This window comes from Asparagus officinalis, chromosome 7 (genome assembly GCF_001876935.1).
Source record: "Asparagus officinalis chromosome 7, Aspof.V1, whole genome shotgun sequence".
NCBI lineage: Eukaryota > Viridiplantae > Streptophyta > Magnoliopsida > Asparagales > Asparagaceae > Asparagus > Asparagus officinalis.
This window is the reverse complement of record NC_033800.1, coordinates 103,713,799-103,731,454: the sequence shown is the minus strand read 5'-3', so window position 1 is coordinate 103,731,454 and position 17,656 is coordinate 103,713,799. Positions and strand designations below refer to the sequence as shown.

Below are 17,656 nucleotides of genomic sequence, written 5' to 3'. Positions count from 1 at the left end.
TTTGACCAAATGGGAATTTGAGACGATCCTAACTGTTTAAAGGTTTGATCGTTCAATTTGTGGACCTCTCGTTCATGGAACGAATCGAGAGGGGATTTTGGCTTTGGTCCTAACTGTTTAAAGGTTTGACCAAATGGGAATTTGAGACGATCCTAACTGTTTAAAGGTTTGATCGTTCAATTTGTGGACCTCTCGTTCATGGAACGAATCGAGAGGGGATTTTGGTTTTGGTCCTAACTGTTTAAAGGTTTGACCAAATGGGTATTTAAGACGATCCTAACTGTTTAAAGGTTTGATCGTTCAATTTGTGGACCTCTCGTTCATGGAACGAATCGAGAGGGGATTTTGGCTTCGGTCCTAACTGTTTAAAGGTTTGACCAAATGGGTTTTGTGAGGGAAGATTGATCTAACGAAGTGATCGAATCTCATCTCAGCAAAAGAGTGTTCGAAAATCATAATAGGAGCTTAGTATTTATCATTCTGTCCATAATAATCGGGTTATCCCTAAGAATATTATATTTAACATTCTTCCAGGAACTTCCCATTACATGAATTATCGACCCCCAGCTTTCTTTGTAAAACTGGGTATAACGAGGAGTACGTTAACCTCAGTCATATGTTCGGGTTATCCTTAAGAATATAGGATTCTCCAGGAACTTCCCGTTAAGGAAAGGAAATAGTTTAGACTCATATACCTTTTGGAGTATCGAGGAGCAGTTTATACTCGTATACTTTTCGGAGTGAGGGGAAACAGTTTATACTCGTGTACCCAATGGAGTTGGGGAAAACAGTTTATACTCGTGTATCCGATGGAGTAATATGGTCGTCTTTACTCGACTTCTTTGGCCGTTATGACGCCGGAGTCAATTAAGGCTTGGATTTTGTTTTTGAGTCCAAAGCAAATTTCGGTGGGATGAAGAATCCTTCTGTGGTACGCACAGTAATTTGGATCCGTAATCATCTTAGCTCCATCCTGATCTTTAATAGGTGGTAGCTCGATTTTGTCATTAGCGAGGAGGTATTCCAATATGGCTGGAGCTTCATCCTCTTCGAATGAATATTCTTTTTGAAACTTCGGATCGAAAGTTGCGTTCCCAATGATTGCAGATGTCATTTGTTGGCCTTTCTCAGCTTCCTTTCTTTTAAGAAAGTGTTCAGCTTGTTCGCCACGAAATTTTAACTCCTTCCAAGTTGTGGACGGCTCAACCCCCAAAGCTTCCAAGACATCGATGGAGAGGTTATTGTGGCATGTTTGCAGGATGAACTCCTCTGTAATAGGATCTCTGCAATTCATCGCCATGTTACGGAAACGCTTGACAAAATTGTCGACTGACTCTCCGTCTTTTTGCTTCTCATCCAAAAGGATTCCGATTGACACTTCGGTGTCATCATCGAAGAAGTTGCTGAGGAACAAACTTTCCATGTCATCCCAGCAATTGATGCTCCCTGGCTTGAGCCGTCGGTACCAATCGAAGGCGGGCCCACGAAGGGTGCCAACGAATGACCGGATCATTAAGGCCTCGTTTCCAGAGATTATGCCCAAATGAGACTTGAAATAAATCAAGTGTTGAATCGGCGAACTCTTCCCTTCAAACGGTGTGAAGTTAATCAGATTGAATTTGGTCGGGTATGGTATTGAATCCCATTCCCTCGGATAAGGACATGGAATACCCGTCTTCTTAACTTCTTGAGCCGTCATCAAAGCATTGATTTTGTCTTCAAGTTTTTGCATTTTCCCGTCATCGTCTTCATTTCTTTCTGAATGATGTCGAGTAAAGATAATTGGACCACCCCCAGTGAGAGGTGCTATTGAACCACCCCCAATATCGTTATTGGGAGGATCCGTTAAACCACCCCCAGCGTTATTGCCATTGGGAGGTGTATCAGCCATAATGACTTCATCCACCTCTGGATCACTGTCATCTACAACATTCCGAGTGTGGTGGCTGGATTCAAATCGCTGATTGGACTCAGGAGGTTGAGGCTGTTGAGTTAACAGTTCTCTCATTTGTTGGATAGCCAACTTCATTTCTGTCTTCACTTCAGCTCTAATTTCTTCACGTTGTTTGGCTAGAGCTTCCTGAAGTATTTGAGTGAACTGATCAGCAGTGATTGTGAATACTTCTCTGATTTGTCCTGTGCTAGACATTGTATCATCAGAAGCGATTGCAGAATAAGTGTCCGAGAATTCATCCTCCGAGGACATTCCTTCTTGCATTCTCTTGTAGTCTCTGCGTCTGATAGCTCCTAATTGGAGTCGAGACATCCTTTGAGCAATTCTTGGATTGACTTTTCCTTTCGGGGAAAAGTCGGGATTTGAGTCACTTGAATGCTGTTTAGACTTTCTTCTATCAGCCACGTTGATGGTGACTTCAGGGAATTCATCATTTTGGACAGCTGCTCTTCTTTTGCGGAAATGTCTCGGCTTAGGTTTCGATAATACAGAGACTTTTCGTGGGATGACTTCTCGTTTGAAACAGTCACATTCTGATAATGCTGTTTTAACGAGTCGCGCACAGGAACAACGAGAGTTTATCTCTCGAATAACTCTCTTTCGAAAATTATTCACAACTTCAACTTGATAATACGATTCATCGGTATGATTGCCAAAAAATCGTATCGTCTGTTGGTATGATCTCCCAGGTATGACGATATCATTTGGTGAATGCGTCTTCTTCTGGGGGTATAAAACCTTGTTGGCATTCTCAGGACAATTTATTTTTGTTTTTGAGCGATCCAAGGTTATGTTGGGAGTCGCACGTCTGAAACCACCCATTTGCGGGTATGGGGTCTTAACGGGCTCCGAATGCTGATTTTGCATAAGTCCAGACTTTGGAATCCAAACTTGACGAAGTTTTGGTGATTCTTTGGTCACCATTTCCTTTCTCTTTTCTCGTCTTTGTTGTGAGAGAGCATGGGCATTAGCAGCTTTTGCACGACGTTTTTGTATACGTTCTTTGAGGGTCGAACGAGTCTTTTTGACAATAGTCCATTCATCCGTCGTTGTTTTAGCAGAGATACGAGTGATTGGTTGTTGAGACAACTGAACCACTCGATGTCTCCTCGACTCTAGGTCCGCGTGGTAACGAACCCCGTCGGTTTGTTCCAAGGCTTTAGCCATTTGGCGAGCACGGCGTTGGCGTTGTCTCTGACGAGCTCTTTTCGTCAATGCCGGCGGGCTTTGATTCGATGACTCTTTAACTAGATAAGAGCCATTGTGAGCAGAGGTATTGCGAGTGAAATTCTCAGCAACAATCAAGCGAGAATCTTCATTTTGTGCCTTCTTTGGCATGTAAGTCTTCCTCAATTGTGAGATCCTCTTGTACTTGCGAGATACTGAAGATCTTGAAGAGGATGATGAGAAATATTCCTCAAACTTGGTTTGGTCGAATTCGTATTCGACCATGGATTCAACTGGAATCTTGATCGGCTGCGACACGACGGTCTCGGCAGCGAGACCGTTGGCTCCCACTGTGGTCGCCAGTTTGTTTTCGCCAAAAGTCGAATTTGTTGTCGAATTCATTATATCTTCGGTCGATTACAATAAATTCAAAGAAAACAGCCTTTTTATAAGACTCTTTTACACAACAAAAAGAAAATTACAACTCTTGAGAAAATAAACGCAGGATCGTTGTTTGGATCACTGCTTTCGTGGGATCTTTGCCTGTGCCGGGAGCGCTTTGACTCGTGGACCACCAAGTCACAGATTCTGATTGAACCGTGAGGGGTTTATGATTCTGACTTCGTTTATCGAAGTGAGAAATTGAAACGATATCTTATCGATGTAAGATAGTCGTTCTTCTTGAAATCAAGTCAAAGCTCAATTTCAAAGATTGGCCGTAAGATCAGCACCTCTGCTCTCTCTCTGCTCTGGATTGCTCTGAAGTGCTCACAATGATCAGCCCTTTGGAAAAATGGCCTTAGGAGGGTATTTATATCCTCCAAGAACAGTTGGCAGAAAACAGGTTCGCGAGACAGCTTTTGCTGTCTCGACGGGCGAGACAGTGTTGTCTTGCTGTCTCGGCGGGCGAGACAGTGTTTGCTGTCTCGCTGGCCGAGACAGTGTTTGCTGTCTCGCCCAGCGAGATAGTAAATTTGCTGTCTCGCCCAGCGAGACAGTAAAATACTGTCTACATTGCGGGCAGTTTTCATCTTAACTGTCTTCCCACGTTTCAAACTCCGTTATTTTGGCAGTTATCCACGTGATTCTCGCCCACGACGTTTCCCACGTTCTTGAACAGTTAGTGGCCACGTGTAGGGCAGTTGTAAAGGTAGTTTTGACCATCTGAAAGCTGTCTCACGTGCGAGACAGTAAATTCTGTCTCGCACGGCGAGACAGCAAAGAAAAGTCTGTCTCGCCTGCGAGACAGTAAAGACTGTCTCGCACGGCGAGACAGTCAAGTCTGTCTTGCGTGCGAGACAGTAAAGACTTGTGTTTTTTCTGCTTTTTTGGATGATTTCCTCTTGAGCTGTATTTGGATATCTTTCAGCATTTTTTGACGCCTACAACCCTAACCTCCACACCTTTTTCCTGGCTTCTTTTTCCTTTTACCTTTAAACCCAAAGTTCCATCCTGTTTACTTTCAAACCCTCTTCTTGAAAAAGGCTTTTATCCATATTTTTTTTACCAATAAACTCAGGGTTTACCCGCTTTTACTTTCAAAACGCACCAACTTTACATAAGTTTTTTTTACTATTAGTCTCTTATCATATTTTTTGAAATTAGTCCCTCAAAAACATGACAAATACTACTAGGTCTCACAATTGTTAACTTATTTAGAATAGGTCCCTTTAATCATTAAAATTTCTATTAGGCCCATTAATTCTTGAGTTATTTGAAATCAGTGCCTCCTATGATGGTTGAAGCAACAACTAGAGAGATTAATTTGAAAAGACTACGAGAAGTACAAGACCGAATAACAATTTCAATGATTTGTTGGACTGATAACTATAGAATTGTGGAACTTATAGCAATATTAATGATTTTCATACCAACTACTTTAAAAAGGTTTATTTTCTAAATTTCTTATTTCACTAATAAACCCAAAGTTTACACCATTTAATTTGGAACCCACCTACATGAAAAAGTTTTTTGAATATTAGTCCCTTAAATCTTTCATATTGTAAATTAATCCCTGAAATCAAGAAATTTTCTCTTGGGACCCTAAGTTCTTGTGTTATTAAAAATTTAGTCCCTCGAAATCATAAAAACTGCTATTAGGTTCCTTGATTCTTAATATATTTTGGCCTTTATTCTTAATATATTTTGGATTAAGTCCATTCATTCTAGGGTAGAAGCTGCAACTAGATAGATAAATTTAAAAAAGATTATGAGAATTAGAAAACCTAATAATATTTTCAGTGATTTGTGGGGCTAAGCCAATAGAAATTTCGACGATTTGATTAACTTAGTAAATAAGACATATTTAAGGGACTAATAGTGAAAAGGCCCTTAGAAAGTTCTTCGCCCGAAATTAGCCAAAGCTTTATCCTATTTATTTTTAGTCCTGATGACAATTTTCAGAAAGGTCTTTTGGCTACTAAGAAGTTAAACCCACATCTACTTTTAGACCCACTAGCTTTGAAAAGGGTGGCACTACAGGCACACCACCAACCACACCTTGGGACACACTCCTCTCTCAGCTACAGTACACGGGACCCACATAAAATTTTTAAAAAAAATTCATGTGGGCCACGTGTACTGTAGCTGAGAGAGGAGAGTGTGTCCCAAGGTGTGGTTGGTGGTGTGCCTGTACCATTTTCCCTTTGAAAATCTCTCTTAGAACAGCATACTTCACCAAATTATTTTTAAACTTGTTGTATATTTTAGCCATTTTGAATATGGTGTAAAGTGTTATATTTTTCTGTCACTTGCTATACGTTTTCTAAGTGGTTAGGTGTAGAATGTGGCCAAATGTTTTAACCATTCTATTTTGGCTTTTTTAGACGCTAATGTCCTGATATTTCATTAGCCTATAAATTTAAAGTTTTACTCTCATTTATTTTTAAATCCATTCACTTTTGAAAAAGGATTTTTATACAATTTACTTAAAATCCATCAACTTTGTGAATCACCTAAGACATAACATAGTCAGAATAATCAATTTTAAACCTAGTTTGTATATTAGCAGTTTGATATTGGTATAAATTGTTATATTTTATTTTAACTTGTTTTATGTTCGTTCAAGCAGTTAGCTGTATAGTATATTTTTAAAGTAAAGCTTATACGTTTTTTTTTTCCTTGGCTTTTTTGCACACAGATGCCACAACATTGCCCCGGTCAATTTTGCTTGTCAAGGCCTAGAAAGCTCTAAACTAAGCTCTGTGGGTGTCACGTGAAAAAATTCAAGGGAAATTCTCAGTAAATTCTAAAATTCCAGGACACATAAATGCTACCAAAAACAAGTGAGGATATATGTAAGTGCAAACTAGAGGAAAGGATTAAGGTATTGAAGTGCTCATTAGCCTTTACATTAAATGCTACAAAATTTGCTTTCCAGAAGCGGAAAGATTCAGCACGGTTGACCTCAAGGTAACAGGTCGTCTTTCTCGCAAAATTCCCATGAACCAAAGGGACGAGAATCATTCACAGATAATGCAGTATGGTGTAATTCTGGCATCCATAAAAATAACTTTTCAAATGAACTCTCCTACGGACCACAAAAACATCTATTTTCATGCAATAAGCACATAGTCATAAATCATATCTGCAGCTGTTGGCGGCAAATTGTGTCTATAAACGTTTCCGCTTCCTTCTCTGACTTTAGCATGAGTTTCGGCTTCGTGTTGAAACATCGATACAAGCTGTTGAAGTTCTAATTTCCTCACTTGAACCTGCTCTTCGGTAATTGGCTTCTTTAGTCCAAGATAAAGCTGTTGAAGTTCTAATTTCCTCACTTGAACCTGCTCTTCGGTAATTGGCTTCTTTAGTCCAAGATACAGCATCCCGAGTCCAATGAGAACAAATCCAATGAAAAAGAGGACCCCAGAAAACAAGCCAAAAGCATATGGAGTCCCTTCTGCCCCTAGTATGCCATCTACGTTAATCCCAAAGAGCCCCGTGATGATGGAGAGGACAAGGCCAACACCCCCAAATATGGTTAAGTTGTGAGTAACTCGAAGACTTTTGTCCTGATTACCAATGAAGCAACAAAAATTTCAAAATTTCGATGAATATTGGAGTTTTGGTCTCGTGGGAGAGAACTTAAAATAATAACAGAGCAATCTTGGTTCAAATCGTACAGACATCCATAAAACATATCTAGAAAAGGTCTTGGTGCAAAAAATAAACACAGATTTTTACCCATTGAAAAAGACACTCAACTTTTGGCAGATATTATTATAAAATTATAGCGCTCAACTCTGATCATATCGTTGGAGTTAAATTACCAAATTAATAGAGAAAGTACAATCACCAAGCTAATATTTTTATATTGGGTTTATTTTACCAACTTTCCACTTGAAGTTAACACAAAAAGAAAACTAGATGAAAATTTTCTGTTTTTATCTTTCTTAGAGCATCTGAACAAAACCTTCACCATAAAAGCCCACCAAAAATCCCAAATCAATTACGTGCAAATTAAATATAATGTTTCAAGGAATATTTTGCATATACCTGCAACCATGCACGGACAGTACTCTGCAACACATCCTGAATTGTAAAGAGGCGTTCACGAACAGCTTCTTGTTCCTCCAACATTTCCCTTGTACTCTTTTTTATTCCCTCTAACAGGCTTCTCGTGTTAATACCCCTCAAGTGTTGGACAAGCTCAAACACAATCTCCTCCCTTGCATGAAGGGACCATTTAACTCTAATAACCTGAAAGAGTTTCAAATAAATATGTAACAAATGCTAAATAAAAGACTACACTATCAGAAGATTTCAGATAAATTTTGTATGAATCATAAAAGTAACACGTGTCAGATTTTGACCCTCCCCACTAAATCATCATGATTGTGCAAGTTATAATATACGATCGTCTAAAATTAACAGTTTCCCACTTTTTCGTGCATCGTCATGTTACAGATGCATTTTTTACATTTCACTACTTGATATCAAAATGTTCGATGTGCAAGACCGTGAAGGTATACGTGTGAATCCTGTTACTCTAAGTTGCATATATGTTGAATAATTAAGAAAAACCAGATATCTGGGTTTTCTAAGCGACACTTTCAGGTTATTCTGGCTCTTTATTAACTTCATGTTTGCCAGTTGTAAGTTTTTTTCCCACCATGCTGTATGTACTATTCTCCAAAATTTATGTCGCTCTAGGAGAATGATATTATTATGGATACAAAACCTGACTCATCTTCTTTCAATGGTCTCACCGAAACAGACAACAATCTGATAAACCGATTGTAACAAAACTTATCCTGTCACTAAATAGTAAGTAATGGAGATTCAAAAATCTATTGAACGACTACCTCTCCTTATTAGTCATCTACGACTTACTATTAGTAGTTCTGTCTAATGGCCATGAACCGAAAGGTTAGTTACATTATGAAAGCAAAGTGCTATTTATCAACAGGTAAGGAGATTTAAGAAATTGCCTAAGTCTTCTTCAACATGTAGCTTTCGCTCCTGTGGCACTTGGTCTTTCTTGCTAAACAACTTGCATTACCAAGTCCAATTTCCAAAAATATGATTGGAACAAGTAGTTCCTAAGAAGTATCCTTAAACAAAACAGAAAGGGAAAAAAAATCAACATTTGTAGATGCGACTATTTTGTAGTAATCTGGTAGTATCTGCACACTAGGTGATTCACATAAATTAAGTGCATGCATACATACGAAAGAAAGCTAATGACTCCTATCTTATCAGTATCTCAAGCCAAGACCATCAAAATCATAAAGGGAATGTGCTTATCTATAAAGGTTGTGTGTGGTCAGAAAGAGGTATGCACAGCAAATTAATTTCTACTAATGTAGATAGCACATATGTTGCTATATGGCTATGGAAATTCCAGAACTTCAAATTTTGACAAACATAAATTCAGGGGATCTACCGATAGGAAAAAGACAAAACAAAAATTCCAGAACTTCAAATTTTGACAAACATAAATTCAGGGGATCTACCGATAGGAAAAAGACAAAACAAGAAAAGAAAATTATTAAGCAGAAAGTAGGTACTTTAAGTCCCTGCTGAGCACAAACCAATATCTGGAGCAACTTATTCATAATAAATAATGACATGAATATGATAAACAAGAGATGCAAATGACATACAATAAATAAAAAATAGAATGCATTCACAGGTCAATATCTCTAAAATGGGGGAAGTAGACCAGTGAATAAAATTATAATAACTCCAGCATCGCTATGTATAGAAAGTACTGTGAAGACATGATGCCAAATCTACATCTTGTTTTTAAAGAAGATGAAGGCTTTACAAACCAGAGAAGTACTTCCAAGTACCTGTGTCGCTAATCTTCTAATCTCTTGGTTTAATATTAGACTCAGTAGATTAAGATCTTCACGACTTCTCCTGGTCCAGAGATAATAAAAAAAATTATGAACCAGCAAGACAAAAGAATTTAATCAAGATATTACAAGAGCTGATATTCTTAAAGAAAAACTGTTTCCTAACATATTATGATTTAAAGTGAGCACCTGATTGTACCTATTTACAAATTTCAACTCAATTTCATCTGCTGCTCCAAAAACAAACTTCCGAAACAGCCTGTAAACATCCAAATAACAGCGCTCATAAGCAAAACTCAAAACGTTGGAAATATTTATAACAATATGTGATAAGATAGGGCAGTGTAGGGGTCATTGAGTGCGAAAAATACTAATGCTTGAAAGATTATGTCAAGCAAACCTGTACCAGTGTGTACTTGAGCACATGATAATTGTTGAAATAAAAGAAAGAGAGAAAAGATTAAAACTATACATAAATTGCAGAAATATGGTTAGGAAGGTGAAGCAAATTCGATATAAAAATGAAAGAGTACAAAGTAAATCAGATATGATCTATACCGATGCACGTGCACAAACTACTACTAGTCATGGTAGGCTCACTGTTATAAATAGCGGTAAATAGTCCTGCAATAGCGACGCTAATAGTGTTAGCGGTCCCTTCCCGCTAAGCTACTATAAATAGCGGTAAATAGTCCTGCAATAGCGACGCTAATAGTGTTAGCGGTCCCTTCCCGCTAAGCTACGCTGCCGCCCAATAACGGTGACATATTGCGGAATATGCGTTTTTCACTTGTAAAAGAGGCCAATACCGCACCACAGCAGTGAGTAACGGGCAATTGCGGGCAAAATCCATTTTTTATCGCTATTTAAAAGCGGTTTGACATTTATTTATTTTTTAAAGTTAAACTTGACCCGCAACAACTACATCCCACTGCCTCCCTCGCTTTCCGGCATACTCCTGCCGCCTTCCATAGCCTCTGGCACCTCCCTATGGCACCTCCCTCAGCACTTCATCTCACCTCCTCTCGCCGTGAGCTCCTCCTAGTGCAGTCCTCTCACCGCTTAGCTCATCTTCTCGAAGATGACAACTCTTTGACTTCTCCAGTTGTCTTTGGTATTATATGACAGTTACATGTCTATTTCATGTTTAGGATTTCTTTAAATCATCAAATGCACTTTTAGATTTTCTAAACTTTTTTATAATTTTTTTTTTTAATATTTATATATATCTAAATTAGGTCGTTATTTGACTTTGAGCTTTTTACCGTTATTTTGCCGCAATAGCCGCTACACGATGCTATCCAATATCGATAACCTTGGGTAGGCTATCATAACACAGTTAAACTCTTTTTCTTTAAATAAAATTTGGCTACATATTCTAGTCTTGAAACATGGTGCAATACTTGGTTAAGAGCTGCATGGGAGATTGTCTCATGCTTTTTGACCTTTCGAAAGCTGAAAGAAACCTCCAAGGTCGACATTATAGTTGTGAGGAAAGATAAAGTTATGTGCTTTCGGGGCGCCACAGATCAACATCCTAGAAGCTGGTCCACAGCAACTACCTCAGGAATTCGTCCAAGTAGGCCATAGTTGGTCAGTGGTCATAGAAGTAGGAACAATAATGGAGGGAGAAAAAAAAAACTATTCACCTCTCTCCTTTTTTTCCCACACAACTAATCAAGATATTTCATACTCAGGTTGAAGAAAACACAGAAAACAAGAGGAACTTGATTTAATTTTGTTTGACAAATACATATAAGCTATGTAGCATGGACACGGATCCGACACGGCCATCCAACACGCCGACACGAGGCAAATCCTAAAAAATACATAGGATACGTGTGTTCGACACGTGTGTCCGACACGGACACGACACGACACGGCTTCATGTTATGTGTGTCCGTGCTTCATAGCATATAAGATCCAATTTCATCAAGTCAATCTTTATTGTTTGGAAAAAAGTCTATCACATCTCAAGTTTTTTGACAATCAACATAGAAGACAAATGCAGCTTAAAGAAAAATATTATAATTTAAGATTGTTGCTTAGAATATGTAATGGAGTTAAATTACCTATCATCCCATCAAGAAAGTCGGCATGCCAAATGTGCTATGACTTCATGAACTGACTTAGGAACTGTACTCCCACCAGCAAGAAGAAGCTCCTGCAGAAAAAGTATATTATAGACAAATGAACTGATCATAATGGGAGAAGCCAATCACTGGAGTCTGGACGTAAATAAAAAACTGGATAATCCGCAAAGATCAATTTTCTCAGGGCCGTCTCTTCTATGTTTTAAATACCTGAACTTCTGTGATCCCCAGGACATTTATGTTCAATGCAGAGCCTTTGACATGCAATGCAGTTACTAAATAGTTTTGAGCTTGCCAAGATCTAAGCACAATAGGTATGTCTTCTTCGTCACAAAATGGGTCACCGACGGACTGCCCCAAGAGCTCAAATAACAGACCACCTGCCACCCTAACTGGGACCTGAGGAAATTGCGTAAGCATATGTCCATCTAATCATGAAAGACAGTATTAAAACATGACGCTGAATAAAGATTGCCTCATATAAAAGGTGCTTCATGCGTTCACTTATAAGTCGGCTTTCATCTCTGAGAGCAATACTGATGGCAGGATGCAGCCACTGAGCACTACTTAGCCAGGATTGAATGGATTGACATGCAGGATTAACATGACACCACCATGTGGGCCAAGTTGGACGCTCCCAATAAGGTGCGACAACATCAGCAACTGTAAAATCGTCCTCATCCTCCTCTAAGTTTATCTGTTGCGAAGCCCAATTCGCATCAACTTGCACCATTTGAACCAGTTCTTTTATCCTTTCCCATCCGATAGGAACCCAATGGCTGTCATATAACTGTGTTATGTATTGCTTCAAGGTCTCTTAATTATCATCAATGTGGGAAGCTCCTTCAGCTGCTTCATTTGGAGTACTGCTATTAAGGTCTATTAAAGATTCTGGTTCGGTTACACGATGGATGGTTCGCCTATTATTTACATTTTGAACACCTTTACGTAATTTTTTTGGACTCGTGAACCTATTTCCTCGAACAAATTCAAAAGCAAATATGAGGCCATCTTTCCAAAGATCTTTCCCCGATTCTCCTTGGAAATTACAGACCTCTTGCTTGTTATTCTTACCATTCATGAATGTAGATTTATGATTGTCCATTTTATTTGCTCTTGTCTGCACAAGTATCAAGGACTGATGGAAGGTACCACAGGCTAAGGAGATAAAAGAAGACAGAGCAGCAGTATATGAAGTTTCAAGTCACTCGCTTTCCCAGGATGTTTCAAAAATTCCAGTAAGAATTTCAACGTAAAAAGCGAGTTATACGATTGACTGCAAAGAGAACTTTCAGCACCTTATATGAAAGCAACAATGAACTAAATAGCGTCTGCTCCGATTGGGACTAGAATGAAGAACATCGCAGTTCCAAGCAAACTTGACATACCTGAAATATATGAGAAAGGAACATACAATAGCCAAGAATAAGATGAAACTTTAACTTTACAGAGTTACATCCCTGTAATAGTTAATAAGGCTGGTACGTAGAGGCCATTTCGTAAAAATGGGTGAAAATTCCATTAATACTGACACATACATTTCCATCAACAACTACAGTCAATTTTGATATTCCACAAATCTCCAACAAACACAAGCTCACAGACTCCCAATCATTCATAACGTGCATTTAACATAAGATACTCTCTTAAAAAATACCCAAAATTTTCAGGTTTCTTACAAATCTACAGCATTCACCAGAGTTTTGTATGCTAAACTATTTTCAGTAAAGTAAACTACATAATAATAAGAAAAATAACAATAATAAGAGAGAGAACAATGTAATATCATGTGATACGTAATAAAACCCACAAATTCTCGTAACATGCAAATCTTTTCTAATAACCTGTAAGGAGGAGGAGATTGAGGACACCAAACAGTGCCAAAATCAAGTAAGAGAACAAGGAATCATAAGAACTATTGATTAACAAAGAGAACCCCCCAAAAAAACATAGCTTTTTACCGATGAATTTTTTTGTGATTTTGGCCTCCGAGTGATGGAGCGAGTGAGATATTGGATTGCGATGGCGGTTTGAAACGGATGAAGTGTAGTAGTCATTGACTGGGGGACGACGTTCCTCCCTTTTTGTTCCCCGCCCTTCTATAATTCTCTCGCCTTGAAGTTAGTAAAGCTGGTGACTTTCAAATTCGATTAAGTCCTCATCTTCTCCATATTTTTTTTCCTACGCCTTGATTGCAACATTATGGGCCTCGAATTAACTCGTTTTAGCAATCTGGTAAAATTAATAATTACAGCTTTTCGGTTGCAACTCACAGAACTTGCTCTCTCCCTCTCGTCTCTCTCGAAAAAAAAAAAAAAAAAAAAAAAAATCATCCTTTAGCGATGGCTTGAGGCAATGAGGCGTAAAGAGATTTCAGATATGAAATTTTTAAAAAAATCCATTTAGAAAGTCTACGTCCTAAGAGATTCAGCTCCTCTTCAATTAGGTGGCAATTGAAGATGATCCAATTACTATATTTCTTAACATGTGTCTAAATTTGAGGAGATAAGATTATGTCATGTAGGGTTGTCATTATCACACAAATGATTGAGACATATATGACATAATCTTACACAACGAGAATCATGATGATCGTACCCTCTCAAATCACTACTTAGTTTGAGAAGATCAGATCCATATCTTAGAGCAACTCCAATGGGGCTGCAAAACTCCAATTTGCAGCCCCATGGAGCTCCAACCGGACTCCAATTTTTGGAGTCCGGCTGGAAAATGAAACCTTCGGCTGCATATTTGGAGATTTTTCTCCAAATATGCAGCCCCCCTCCAAACCACTATTCCCCTAAAAAAATTACACTAATACCCTTCTAACTAACTAATTATTTTTAGATATTCAACTTAAAATCAACATAAGTTTATTTCTACTAATTATTTCTAAATAAAAATTTTACAGTTAGAAATGTTTTGTCGATACCTTCAAAATGAGACTAATATTGAATAATATTAATTGAAATATAAAATTTCAAGAACCAAGTAATTAAAAATGAAAAAGTTATTATTTCATTAGTAAAAAAAGTTACATAGCTTCATTTCCATGTCTTTCCCACAAATGTTCAATCAATGCATTTCGAAGTGCAAAATGAGCTTCTTTGTTTTTCAACCTCTTATGTCGAGCAAGAAACCGTTGGAATCGTTCAGTTTCCGTTATCTCCATATTTTCAGCATTCGGAATTGATTGTGGAGTTGAAATGACAACATCTTCTTGCTCGTCGCGTTCATCTTCGACAATCATATTGTGCATTATAATACAAGCAGTCATGATATCATGCAGAGTTCGTTTATCCCAAAAACGGGCTGGCCCCTTGATGATAGCAAATCGTGATTGGAGAACACCGAATGCCCGCTCAACATCTTTTCGACATGCTTCTTGCATCATTGCAAAATATTGTTTCTTTTTATCATCGGAATTAGAAATGGTTTGAACAAGTGTTGGCCATTTCGGATATATGCCATCGGCCAAATAATAACCGACATCATAATTTTTTTCCTTGAATTGTGTAATGAGCAGGAGGAGCAATACCTTGTGATAGATTGTCGAACAAATTAGACGACTGCAATACATTAATATCGTTATTGGATCCTGGTAAGCCAAAGTATGCATGCCATATCCATAGATCATATGATGCTACTGCCTCAAGAATAATGGTTGGACCTCCATGACGACCTGAGTATTGTCCTGCCCATGCTGTTGGACAATTTTTCCATTGCCAATGCATACAGTCTAGACTTCCTAACATTCCTGGAAAACCTCTTTCTTCGCCCTTTTGCAATAACCTTGCAACATCGTCGACATTGGGAGTCCTCAGATATTCATCTCCATATACTTCTACAGTTGCTCTGCAAAATCTCTTTAAACACACAATTGCAGTTGACTCACCGATCCTAACATATTCGTCAGTACTATCTGCTGATGTTCCATACGCCAACATGCGAAATGCCGATGTAACTTTTTGTAAAGTTGATAGCCCAAGTTTGCCGACACCATCCATCTTCTGTACGAAGAAGTTGTCATGATCACGTACCGCCTCAACTATACGAAGGAATAAACTCCTGTGCATCCGGAACCTTCTACGGAATAGGTTTGCACCATATGTAGGGTTATCAGAAAAATAGTCATGGTAAAGTCGAGAATTACCTTCTTCCCTCCCGCGATTGATCACCAAATGACCAGGAACTGAGCCAATACGCTTTGGCCGCTCTGCCTCTTGAGAGAGATAAGTCATTATTTTACTATTAGAGGCATGTACGCGAGCTAAGAGTTCATCTTCCTTCTCCCATTGTGTCATATCTTCCTCCCAATCTTTAATGTACTGAGACCATATTTCGTCGTCAGAAGAAGAAGAAGAAGAAGAAGAAGATGGTAGTTGTGACGGTCCGGCTCCATAGTTCATTGATGAAGAAGTTATTTATAGAAATAATCATATAAGTTCTGAGTTATTTAGAGATGGATGTAATGTCATTATATAATATGACTCCCCGCATTGGATTCTTTTCAGATTCTTTTCAGCATTAGCTTCTCACCCCCACATTGGATTCCTTTCGTGTTGGAGACTCCCCACATTAGATTCTTTTCAGCATTAGCTTCTCACCCCCACATTGGATTCCTTTTGTGTTGGAGACTCCCCACATTGGATTCTTTTCAGCATTGGCTTCTCACCCCCGCATTGGATTCCTTTTGTGTTGGAGACTCCCCACATTGGATTCTTTTCAGCATTGGCTTCTCACCCCCGCATTGGATTCCTTTTGTGTTGGAGACTCCCCACATTGGATTCTTTTCAGCATTGGCTTCTCACCCCCGCATTGGATTCCTTTTGTGTTGGAGACTCCCCACATTGGATTCTCCTGGTGTTGGAGACTCCCCACATCTGATCCCTATATAATACTTGCACAATTTTCATATCTCCACCACAACTCTTCTTATTCTATATTCATAACTCTTTACATTCCTCCTTAGATTATGGCATCTAGTCGCGGAAAATCTTTTTTACAAGAAGAAGACCAAGTTTTATGCGCCACGTGGCTCGAAATTTCTCAAGATCCAGTCATGGGTTCTAATCAAAAGAAGGACAAGCTGTGGGAACGAATTTCTGCTTTATTTCATGAAAGGATTTCCAATATTTGTAATGCTCAAAGGACTCCAAAGTCTCTTTCATGCCGAATGCAATTAATTATGAAGGCCATCAGTAAATTTCGAGGATGTATTCGACAAGTCGAGCGCTTAAATCCAAGCGGTGCTTCTGAGCTTGACATTGTAAGTATTTTGAATAACATAAATCTTGATTATCATCTACTATCATGTTATTAATAAATGTTTCTTCCTCTCTTGTGGTAGATTAAACGTGCTAGGATAATATTTGCAGAAGATCCAGAAGAGAGAAAGGGGTTTCTATTTGATCATGTTTGGTCAATTTTAAAAGATGCAGAGAAATGGGCAAATATAAGTGTCAGATCGCCTGCAACTTCCAAAACTTCAAAGTCCCGCTCATCTCAGGGATCAGATTCAAGTTCTCCTGTCGTCGACTTAAATGACGATAATGAGGAATATACTCATAATGACGAAGATATGATAACAAGTCGACCGACAGGAAGGAAGAAAGAGAAGATGAGGAGGCGACAAGCAACTGAATCCAACCTCGACTTGGAAACTCTCAATAAAAGCAATCAAGAAATTGTCGATATTTTAAAAAAAAGTCATGGAGAACGAGAAAATGATAGAATAACAATGCACCAGATTATGATGTTAAGGGCCGAAAACGAAAAGAAAAAATTAGATATTCAAAGGGAACGCCAGGAAAGTAAGATTATGTTGATTAATCTTGATACTATTACTGATCCTTCGGAACGCGAGTATTTTCGAATTAAAAAACAAGAGATTTTAAATAGAAACACAACCGGAGGTTCTTCATCTGATATTCCTAATCCTGAATATAGTTATGCAGGAAGTCAATACGGAATACCTGACTACAGAAGCGGTGGATATGGAGGAAATGGCCTGCCCGATTTTTAGTTTTTTTCATGTACTTTATTTTCATGTACTTTCTTTTTCTATGTAATGCCGCTGAATGTAATATATAAAATTTCATCATTCGGAGTAACTGTGAAGGTTGTTCCAAATATTATGTTAT

General features: G+C 38.4%; 3 protein-coding genes and 1 pseudogene across 3 annotated transcripts; 1 reads left to right on the top strand and 3 right to left on the bottom strand.

Annotated features, from left to right (window-relative positions):
* LOC109847600 lies at window positions 6,437-13,132 on the bottom strand (annotated as a pseudogene).
* Window positions 14,548-15,321, bottom strand: LOC109847599. Its single transcript, XM_020416830.1, has one exon. It carries the CDS (start codon window positions 15,148-15,150, stop codon window positions 14,548-14,550), a length of 603 nt encoding a protein of 200 aa, XP_020272419.1. The 5' UTR covers window positions 15,151-15,321.
* Window positions 15,165-15,922, bottom strand: LOC109847598. Its single transcript, XM_020416829.1, has 2 exons — window positions 15,306-15,922; window positions 15,165-15,216 (listed from the first exon to the last, which is right to left on the bottom strand). Exons 1-2 carry the CDS (start codon window positions 15,920-15,922, stop codon window positions 15,165-15,167), a joined length of 669 nt encoding a protein of 222 aa, XP_020272418.1.
* On the top strand, window positions 16,371-17,656 carry LOC109849761 (glutathione S-transferase T3-like). Its single transcript, XM_020419633.1, has 2 exons — window positions 16,371-16,782; window positions 16,864-17,656. The coding sequence occupies exons 1-2, from the start codon at window positions 16,489-16,491 to the stop codon at window positions 17,536-17,538; spliced, it is 969 nt and encodes a 322-aa protein (XP_020275222.1). The 5' UTR covers window positions 16,371-16,488; the 3' UTR covers window positions 17,539-17,656.

Bases quoted from the DNA above. Each gene is read 5' to 3' on its own strand.
- LOC109849761 (XM_020419633.1), top strand. From the start codon at position 16,489: ATGGCATCTAGTCGCGGAAAATCTTTTTTACAAGAAGAAGACCAAGTT. The intron at 16,783-16,863 runs GTAAGTATTTTG...CTCTTGTGGTAG, and splicing joins GTGCTTCTGAGCTTGACATT to ATTAAACGTGCTAGGATAAT.
- LOC109847598 (XM_020416829.1), bottom strand. From the start codon at position 15,922: ATGAACTATGGAGCCGGACCGTCACAACTACCATCTTCTTCTTCTTCT. The intron at 15,217-15,305 runs GTTATTGCAAAA...ATTGTCCAACAG, and splicing joins AATGTCGACGATGTTGCAAG to CATGGGCAGGACAATACTCA.
- LOC109847599 (XM_020416830.1), bottom strand. From the start codon at position 15,150: ATGATCTATGGATATGGCATGCATACTTTGGCTTACCAGGATCCAATA.